General features: G+C 30.0%; 1 protein-coding gene across 1 annotated transcript; it reads right to left on the bottom strand.

Moving 5' to 3' along the window:
• Window positions 1-283: 283 nt before the first annotated feature.
• LOC148802760 (putative disease resistance RPP13-like protein 1) lies at window positions 284-2,097 on the bottom strand. The gene is made up of 2 exons (XM_088897252.1): window positions 1,689-2,097; window positions 284-633 (listed from the first exon to the last, which is right to left on the bottom strand). The coding sequence occupies exons 1-2, from the start codon at window positions 2,022-2,024 to the stop codon at window positions 586-588; spliced, it is 384 nt and encodes a 127-aa protein (XP_088753378.1). The 5' UTR covers window positions 2,025-2,097; the 3' UTR covers window positions 284-585.
• Between the last annotated feature and the right edge of the window lie 9,109 nt (window positions 2,098-11,206).

An 11,206-nucleotide genomic window follows, 5' to 3' on the forward strand; every position in this document is an offset into this window, starting at 1 on the left:
ACAGAAGACTTTGTTTCTTGGTCGTGGTTAGGTTACACTCCTAATAAATCTGAAATGGGCCATTCTTTGATGCAAGATAATCGTTTTGGTAGGTATGAGGTAATATTGATAGAAAGGGGGTTTTTTATCCTAGAAGTTGGGTGTAATTGATCCAAAGACAGCAAAGGCTTCAGTGGTCTTATTCATGAGGTCTCTTCTTGGAGAAAACATAGAAACCTCTGAAAATAGTATTTCCTGTATAATTGGTCTAAAATGAGATTAGAGCATAAGAAGTTCATTCATCTTGTGGTTTCAATAGATACAAAGGAAGTTTCTGGAATCAAGAATCAAGAAAATTGAAATAAATCACATGGTTAAAACAACCCACGATTCTTGATAACTAACTAATTGATCTCGTGGTTTCAATAGATACAATAGGAAGTTTCTGGAAAGAAGTATCAAGAAAATTGAAATGAATCACATGGTTAAAAGTAAAAACAACCCACGATTCTTGGTAACCAGCTAACAGAAGACGATAATTCCATATTGTAATGTGCCCCCTCAAGTTGGAGCTAGAAAGGAGTTTGACGATGCTCAACTTAGATATCAATGCAGTAAATTGATCTTTTCCAAGAGCTTTGATGAAAATGTCTTCTGGTTGAAGTGTACTTGATGTAAACATTAAAAATTAGGAAAAACAAAGTCTAAGGCAAATATTATAATGTTATGATTGTTTATTATTGTTTAATATACGTAAACTAGTGTCATTAGTGCCATTAGACACTACATAGCAAATGTCCAAATTTTCAAAACTTATTTTGTAAGGTTAAAATCAATTTAAACAATTATACTTAAATCAGCCCATCCAAATAGGGTTTTGGTTTACTAGACTCAAAACAATTATATAGTGCATAGGCAACGATTTTACCACACTTATATCAAAAATGGATTCATGCAAAAATACACGTAATGGAACCCATTAATGCAGGCCAGACTAAGTTATAAAGAAAAGGGCCACTATAACACTAGTGAGGTCAAGCCTTTTAAACCCAAATAAATTCCTAAGTTGAGGCCCAGGAATGGGTTCGGGCCTTTCCGTCTTGTTATATATAATATATTTCAAGGATAGGGTTATAAGGACATATTATAGTTGTGGCCCAAATAAGGGGGGCCAATATTTTTTATCCTTAGATATCCAAAAGATGGCTTGTCATGTACCCCCAGTTGGGTTACGACTATTAGTCATAAGTAAAAGGCCTTTTAACTGTGGTCATAATAGATTTCTACAAAAACAAAAGAAATGGAGAAGTCAGACAGGATTAATGTAGATTTCTGATTTTCACTACAGACCTATAAACATTCAAAATGTCAAAATCCCCCACCTTATACATCAGTGCACGCATGTGAATTGGCATTAATTCCGAGCTGACACCTACCCAAACTGTATTTTGGATTTAAAAATTCTGACCCTGGGCTGAACAGTCATTCTCTGAAAAAGAGAATGATGAATGAAATTAAAGCAAGTCCAAATCTGCTATATATGGGCCCATTAGCATTCACTTGGAGAGCTTGCCTTTCTGCCAGTTTGAATTTTGTATCCTTTGGGCTATTTGGCGCTCAAACCTATTAAGCCTCTCTGTGATATTTTGTATCCTATGGGCCATCTTAGAGGTCTAGACTGGAACAGAAAAACAGCAGCTTGAACATACCTTCTTCCCCATAGATATAAAGCTTCTGCTACGACCAGCATGGATTTCCACCTGCCGTAGCAAAAGTCGGGTTGCAAACTCGTGCACCACGTCATCTGCATCATAAACAGCATCCTTGAGCCTTGTCACCCATTGTTTCACAACCTTGTTCTTGGCTTGCTTCTCCTCTGCATCCAGAAGCACAATTTTGATTGCTGTGACCTTGTCTTGGAGCTTTCCAATATCATTTTGGACATTCTTGGCCAGTCTAATCTCTTGAATTGCCACCCGAATTGCTTCGGAGACCAAGCTCCCCAATATATTTTGAGCAATGCCGAAAAGCACACATTCTGCCATGTTTTGCCGAAAGAGAAAACAAACTAGGTACAGCACTGGTGTGTTGAGAGGTTGCAAGAGTTGTAAGTGAGGGTCTCGCAACCATTGGGGTTAATATATGACACTGCAAAAAAGAAAAAAATGGCAAATGCAGATAAAGAGTCGACGAAAAGTACTTGGGAGGATTGTTAGGAGTAGATCCGAACTCGTTCCATTACCAGTGGACGGACCCAGTCCCAGGCAGATGTTAAGGCACATTAACTGGAACAGGTGTTACAAAGCTATTGGGTGCTCACTCATTATGCTTATCTAACATGTCTAATTCTGTCCAACGAACAAAAACATTTGAATAAAAGACGTATTAACTGAAACAGGTGTAACACAGCTATATCTATTAGATACTCATTGCTTTTTGCTTACCTAAAGTGCCTACTACATCCAGACCCGTCTCAGGTAGCTGAGAATTAATAGTAAATTAGTATTGGCATTAATTAAATGGTAAAGATGATAAAACCAAGTCTATTTGATTGGTAAATTTGCATAATGGGTACAGGTACAATTACCGAATCTTATATTATTCGACTCAATAACAGCAATAGCTCCATGTGACGATTCCACTGGCTTAATGATTTTCAAATACAATCTAAATCCGAAAATCACCGAAATCACCGACTGGCTTTTGTTTTTCACTTTCTCTTTGGTTTCACTAATTGATCTATCTCGGCCTTGAAATCTTTTTTTTTTTTTTTTCATTTTATTCTAAAGCAAAAGGAATCCCATGCGTTGCACCATGTGACAATCCAGAGTGATGGATAAAAACTAGTGTTTTAGTACATGCAATTTGGTGCAACTTGACTTTTAATTGCACATGTCCCCGATCTCCTCCACTTTTCTCCCATACTTTCATTCATTCAGTCGGTGGTTAAGTCTACCACATCTATATATCTACCTATGTGTCTATCTATCTATCTATATATATATATATATATATATATATATTAAAACAAAGAGGTCAAAAATTTTTTTATTTATCTTCAAAATTATCTCTAATTTAATAGAGAAATTTTCTCATAAATTATCTCTATTTCCTATTTATCCTCTCCCATACTTTTTTATCTATATCTATCTAAAGAAATTTTGGATTAAAACATTTAAGAATTATTTAAATATTCTAACAGAATTATATAATAACTTTAAAATATTGATTGTAAACAAAAAAAATAATTTTATATTTTTACAAAATATATCACAAATTATGTACTAACAATTTAAATTACGTTTTTCTTGATTATCAATTTAAATTTTTTCAAATATTTAATAATACGTAATAGCTTGAAATAAATAAAATTCAAATAACAAAAAAAATTAAATTTTTTATAGATTATTTAAATACATAAACAACTAAATATTTATCATAACTAGATTTCAAAGAGTTAAAATAAAAAAGTTATGTAAAAAATTTAAAAAATTCCTCAAAGTAGAAAAATAAATATAACATAATATTGAAATTAATAATAATAATATACTATAAAATTAATAATGAAATTATGTAATACTAGTATAAATTATGATTTTATGGAGAATTAAATTCAATAAATAATTAATATTTTACATATTATTTCAGTATTTAAATAAATAAAATTTTTCAATAACAAAATATTTAACATAACTAGATTTTAAATAAAATAAATAAATTAGGTAATAAATTTAAAAATTCTGAAACGTAGAAAAGTAATTATAACATAATATTGAAATTAATAATAATTTAATATTTTTACATAATATTGTAAATAACTAATTTCACCTATATCAACTAATAATTCGAGAAAATAACTTTTGAAAAAATTAATATTTATTAATAATAATTTTAAACTCTAAATCTGTATTTATTATATAATTATATATACTAAAATTAATATTTATTGTATTTCAGTAATTATTTATTGTTTTCTATGATAAATGCATTTTCAATGATTATGTATAAATTTATTTTGTTTTGTTATTTAAAAGAAAACTTTCAATAATTATTGGAGATTAAACTACTATTATTGAAAATTTTAAATTTAGTTTATTATACTTATTGTATTTATTGTATTTTTTTTATAACTTATTAATTAATATTTATTAGAGATTAAACTATTATTTGAGATTATACTATTTATTGACTAAGTTAATATATTTTTAGTACTTATTGTAGTTTCGTAATTATTGTATTTTTTATTATCAATATATTTTTAATAATTGTGTATTTTCGCTATAAATTTTCAATATTAATTATTATCTATGGTTGGGTTGTTCAATTTAATCAATTTACAAATGGCCAAAGCAAAACAGATCCAACCCTTCCGGGTTGGGAAATTGTTGAACCAAAGCCGAATAGAAATAGTAGAAATCAGAATGGCAACGGGTTAAGATGGGGATGAGGAGCCTTTCCCCATCCCCATCCCCGCAAAAATCCCCATCCACGTCCTCGTCCCCATCCCCGCTAATGTGGACAAAGTTATCCCCATCCTTATCTCCACGAGGACCCCCATTCCACATGATTCTTTATAATGTCAACCATTATGTTTTTGTTTTTTATTTTATTTAAAAATAAAATAAAAAAATTTACAATCCTATTAGAAAATATTCAACCATATTTTTAAAAAATATTAACATATAGGCGTATGTGTACATATATACATATATAAATGTACATATACATATACATTAACGAGGATCCCACGGGGCAGGGAGTGCTCTTCATGTTCCCTTATCGTCCTTGCCAACGGGAGTGAAAGTTTCCCCATCTTTGTCTCACAGGGGGAAAATCATCCCCATCCCGCCCCATTTGGGGCAGATCCCCACAAGGATCAAAGAAATGGGAAAATTTGTCATCCCTAAGTTTGATAAACAACTCTATCTAAAATTAATTATTGTAATTTTTGTTTTATAAAATAATTATTAAAAGTCGTATATAAAATATAGATGATTATAAATTATTATATTAAACAATTGCATACAGGAATGTCAATGGGTCAAGTTAAATGGTAAACCTGACTTGACCCGACCTTATATGGTCGGGTTTGGATCAAGTATATTTGGCTTAGGGTTGGGTTAGGGTTTTGATTCTTTGACCTGAGTCAGGTTTATGTTTTGGCTGACCCGCCACACTGGGTCATGATACCTTGCATATATTCCAAGTATTCTTGCAATTTTTTGAGTTCTAAATTTATTTGCTTAAAGTTTATAATTATTTATATATTGATTTTGATTTTCTTCTTTTTTTTTAAATGGAAATGTGTTAAAACAATTTCCTTATTTAAATTAATGTATTTTAGGTCTTCAAAATGTGTTAAAAAATACATTTAAAACTATACAGGTCAAGTTGGGCTGGAACTGGATTAAACCCTATAGGGTCGGGTCGGGTTCGAGAATCGTGTACTTTTAAAGCTGGGTCGGATCGGATTTGGATTGGAGTGATGAAAGGTAGGGTTAGGATTGAGACAAACTCATCTCGAACACAACCAGTTGACATATATGTTTCTATTGTTTATCTTTAACTTAACAAATTACGTGCACCGCATGGGTCCTCGCTAGCAACATTGGTATTCTTGTACATATATGAATATTTACACATAAATAATGGCACACCTCTCATTGATTGAACGAAAGTGCATGAGAAATTGTAGAAACAAAAGTACAGGTGATCCAAATTCGACTCTAGTTTCACTCAACTACAAAGTGGAAATGCAAGAACAAAAGGTGAAGTAGATCGGAACTCTTTTATTGTCATACAGAAAAACTTGTATCTATTGTAATTAATTCTTTCCCAAGATCAAACATCAAGGTTCAAAATTTCGTTACGCATCGATCGATCCGTATCAGTTTTTTAGCTTTCAGGCACGAGAGACGGTCCTAAAACGAAGGTACCATCTCTTTCACCATATCGAAATCATATCAAGTTCGTATTGGACTGGTATCGGTCAATTTTGTTATGTTTTGCCCGTGTATCGGTAGCGTATCGGTCGATATGCGATGAGTTCACTATTGCGGAAATACAAATAAAATAGCCTTCGAAAAAGGGCTTCTAAACCCATTTCAAAAGTCTTCTTTCTTCCCAAACCCTCCGGAAACTTTCTTTACATTCCTAGAAACTCAAATCTAGAAAAAATCCATCAAAACACTTACAAAATTGAAAGATTGAACAAGTTTTTCAAGGTTGTGAAAAAAGGAGCAAAAATAGGTACATTTTTTAAGATTTTTTACATTTTCAGGCAATGTTTTTGGGTTTCCCTTTTAGTTTGGATGCTTAAAAGCATCTTTATGTATATCGATCTGCTATTCTTGAGCAAAAAATCCCACTTATTTAGTTTCTATATGTAGATCTTTGTGAATATTTGTAGAAATTCAAAAATAGTAAAAAAACTGAAAAGAAATGAAATTTTTAGGTTTTTCCTGTGATCTACCTCTAAAAATTGATTATGTTGTAGATCTATGGATGACCTACTATGTCCATGGATCAATTGAATTTTTTTCTAAATAATTGATTTTTTTTATTTTTTAGTTTTTAGAATATATATATATATATATATATATATATAATTTCTTTAATTTTATGTGATCTAACTCTATAGGTTGAGTATGTTGTAGAGCTAAGGCAGATCTAACATGGTCCATAATTCCATACACCAATATATTCAAATATCATGTGAAAATTTTAATTTGTCTTTTTAATTTTTATTTTTAGATTATAAATATATTCTCTAATTTTTTGCTATGATCTAAATTCTAATAATAACTATTTACAGTAAATATATAGATGATCTACTATGTCCATATTCAATAAATCCATTCAATTTTTCTGTTACATATTTACTTTTCTTAATTTTAATTTATTTTTAGAATAAAATAAGCAAAATAATTATTTTAATAAAAATAAATGATTATTCAGTTTTTATAAAATTAGAATGAAACATGCAAAATAATTACTTGATCTTTTATGTCCATATATCCATTCAATTTTTCTGTTACATATTTACTTTTCTTAATTTTAATTTATTTTTAGAATAAAACAAGAAAATTAATTATTTGAATAAAAATAAATGATTGTTCAGTTTTTAGAAAATTAGAATGAAACATGAAAAATAAATATTTATCTTTTATGTCCATAAATCCATTCAACTTTTCTGTTACACATTTACTTTTCTTAATTTTAATTTAATTTTTAGAACAAAATAAGAAAAATAATTATTTGAATAAAAATAAATAATTATTCAGTTTTTAGAAAATTAGAATGAAACATGCAAAATAATTGCTTGATCTTTTATGTCCATAAATCCATTCAATTTTTTTGTTGCATATTTGCTTTTCCTAGTTTTAATTTAATGTTTAGAATAAAACAAGAAAAATAATTATTTGAATAAAAATAAGCAATTATTAAGTTTTTAGAAAATTAGAATGAAACATGCAAAATAATTACTTGATCCTTTATGTCCATAAATCCATTCAATTTTTCTGTTACATATTTACTTTTCTTAATTTTAATTTAACTTTTAGAATAAAACATCCAAAATAATTATTTGAATAAAAATATATAATTATTTATATTTTAGAATGAAACATAGAAAATAATTATTAATTTTAGAATAAAAATAATAGATGTCCTTGAAGCCATTCAAAAAACTATTTGTTTAATTTTAGAATAAAACAGGCAAAATAATTATTTGGAAAAATAAATATATATTTAAAAATAAAGAAAATGTTTGATTAAATAATTACAAAACTTACATAATTATTTGATTCATTAATTGTTAATTATTTAATTTGATTGGATAAGACTTGGAAAAGTGTTTAAAAAAATTAAAAAGAATTTTTAGTTTGAGCAATATTTAAATATGTTAAAAAATAAAAAATAAAAGGCATTTCTATATTTCACATGATAATCTATAACTTGAATGTGAACATAATTATGGATAATTATTTATAAATTTGTGAATATTCTCTTATATTATATGATTTTAAATTTGTGATTAAATAAGTATATATGATGGATATTTGGTTATTTGGGTAATTAATGTGTTATTTTTTAAATTATATAATTTATTTAATTACTTGTTAGATTTATGATTAATTGTTACTTATAGGTTCTAACGTTAAATTTCTAAATTCTAATTAATTTTTGTGCATATGCTTTATGATAGTGTAACACTGGAAATTTGTGAGATTGTGACACATTGAAGAATAAGATATTGGTTGGAAATATGGCACCAAAATTAATGGGAACCGGTTCCATACAAAATGCAAGTATTGTGGGCAAATTATGAAAGGTGGTGGTGTGACCCACCTGAAATAGCACTTAGCAAGAGGATGTTCCAATGTTGTTGACTGCCCTAAATGCCCACTAGAAATTTCTAGGGCAATGTAAAAGCATCTCAAAGAACAAAAGATGCTTAGAAACCAACATGAAAAGATAAAAAATGATTAGAAGAACATTAGGGCCCAGGGATGATGATGATGATGATGATGAATGGGAGGAGGACATAGAATCAATGCCTCAATATTGTAACATAGATGATGATGATATAGAACAAAGAAGATATAATATGGGAAGACATGCATCACGAGCTACATACTGGGAAGAGCAAGTACAATGATTTCAGAAAAGTACATCTATATTTGCAGATTTAGAGTATCAAGGTGGTAGTGGCTCATCACAAGCATCTTTATTAAAGAGTAAAAACAAATTATTTCTTACACCAAGTATGAAAGGAGCATTCTCAAAACTAAATTCCTTTAAAAAATTTTTATCAAGTAGGGACACTCTTAATATTGAAGAGATGGATAAATATTTGTACAGAGACAATGATGCTTCACAAAAAAAAAAAAAAAAAAAAAAACTTAGGGAGTGTCATGAGAAAGGCTTTGGACATAATATGAAAAGAGGAATTGCAAAGTTTTTATTGTACAATCACATTCCTGCAAATATAACAACTTACCCATACTATCAAGTTATGATAGATGAAATAGCCAATGCAATAAAGGGTTTAAAGGGGCCTACAACATTTGAGGTGATGGAAAAGTTTTTAGATAAAGAAGTGGTTGAATTGAAAGACCACTTCAAGACATTTTATCAGAAGGCTAACACTTATGGGCTTAGTAATTAATTGAAAGACCACTCCAAATCCGACTCCAGCTTTGCTCAACCACAAAATGGAAATGCGAGAACAAAAGGTGAAGTAGATCGAAACTCTTTTATTGTCATACATGCCTAAAAAACTTGTGGCTATAGTAATTAATTCTTTCCCTAGTTTTAACATGTTGAATTGATTTTCTTTTCCTATTTGTTCCTGAGCTTGCACGATGGGGGGACAATGGGATCTCCTACAAGCACAAACTTTGCAAACTCTCTAAAAGCACGAAAATCAATTACACACTAGGAATGTCTCCCCATGAATTGAACATACATGTTAGGAAGATATTCCCGATGTGAAGATGGATACCATTTGTGCAAGTTAACACACTAAGGGGGCACTCTTTTTTTGGATTTTGAGAGGGGGGAAGTTGGTCAATAGGATTTTAGTTCCCATTGCCAAGAATTCCATGTTCATTTTTCAGATTAATGTAGGGACTTGGGAAAGTTTGTATTCATGGGTATTACCTAGGTAAGTGATACCATCTCCTAAGTGAGTAAATAATTTTCCCACCTAGGAGGAAAGTTGCTAACATTTGAATGGGACAAAAGTGCCCCTTTTAATAATGCATTTTTGTGACTAAAATGGTCATTACCTTATTTACCTGAGAAATAAAAGAACACGGGTAAATTCACTTACCTGGGTAAGTGTTTCATAGGAAAAACATATCCAAGTAATTGTATTTACTCAGGTAAGTTACTTACCGAAAAGCTAACGAGGCTAAAAGCACACACATATATGTGCAAGAGATATTACTGATGTATAGATGGATACATTGTGTGTATATATTTTGATTGCAGAAATCCAGCTCAAATGGAGCTGCTCATCCTTGTAACCATTAACTCTGGTGACAACAGGATTTGATCCCTGATGAGGGTGGATTTGGCCCAAAAAATCCCTTCATCAATCCCAATTCTCTCTTCTAAAACCAGTTAATGTCCAAATCAAAACTGAGCTAGCCTACAACTTCGATGAATTAAATTGAATGAGTTGTCTCCAAAACTGAATAAAGAAAATGTTGGATTCAAAATCACATACAAAAATCTATATATTTTGGTGTGGTCATCTCTGATTCTCAAAATATCAGGGATGCAAATGGATTTTATCCACGAAGTCATGTGAGATTCGAGTCAAATTCGAATTGCAGTAATTAAATAACAATTGAAGTTGTTGAACTGAAAGATGAATGATTTTATCTTTTTAATTATTATAATAACTAATAACAAAAATTTCAATCAATGAAATAGTGCTCTATCTAACTTCATTCAACCATTAAGGAGCCTAATGTTTGACCCTTAGATAACATCTATTGTTGAGCTGAATAACTTATTTTTTTGTCTTTTAGTGGATAAAATAATTTTTTTTAGGGTGAAAGAGAAGATTAGCTTTTCCTAATCTAAAATATGAGAGAAATTGAAAAGATTGCATTACTATTGATAACAAGATTACAAACTTAAATAGAGAAGGGTAAGAGACTCTTGTAAAAATAAAACTCTATCCTAATTCAATTCAAATTCCATCTATCTCAACCTTATCATTAAGCCTCAACTCTATCTTAATAACTTTATTTTATTCCCTAACACACCCCTTTAAACACATGGGGATAATAAATCTTCATGTATTTGACAAAACTGCAACTTGACAAAACTACAAGTGATGAAATGATCTTAATGGTTCAATTGCTTTGTGTGTGTGTGTGTGAGAGAGAGAGAGAGAGAGAGTCTTTATTGGTTGGTTACAAAGGCTATCAATAGGCTAATATGAGCCAAATCAAAGATGGGCCAAAATAGGCCAAGAATAGACCTCAGTGGGTCAATTGGAAATGCAACAACGGGATAGCTTCTTAAGCCAATGGGCCAAAATAGGCCATTCTGAAAATGGGCCAAGAGGGGCCAATGAACACCCAATTTTTGCTTTCTTTTTTTTTCCTTCTATCCTTCATATAATTTCTATATTTTGGTTTAGAAGGTGTTAGTTAATGCTTAAAACTTGTGTTCCTTCCATATTATTGTTTCAGTTCACTGTTATCAA

This window comes from Nelumbo nucifera, chromosome 2, assembly GCF_055504915.1.
Source record: "Nelumbo nucifera cultivar China Antique chromosome 2, China Antique-T2T, whole genome shotgun sequence".
NCBI classification, from domain to species: domain Eukaryota; kingdom Viridiplantae; phylum Streptophyta; class Magnoliopsida; order Proteales; family Nelumbonaceae; genus Nelumbo; species Nelumbo nucifera.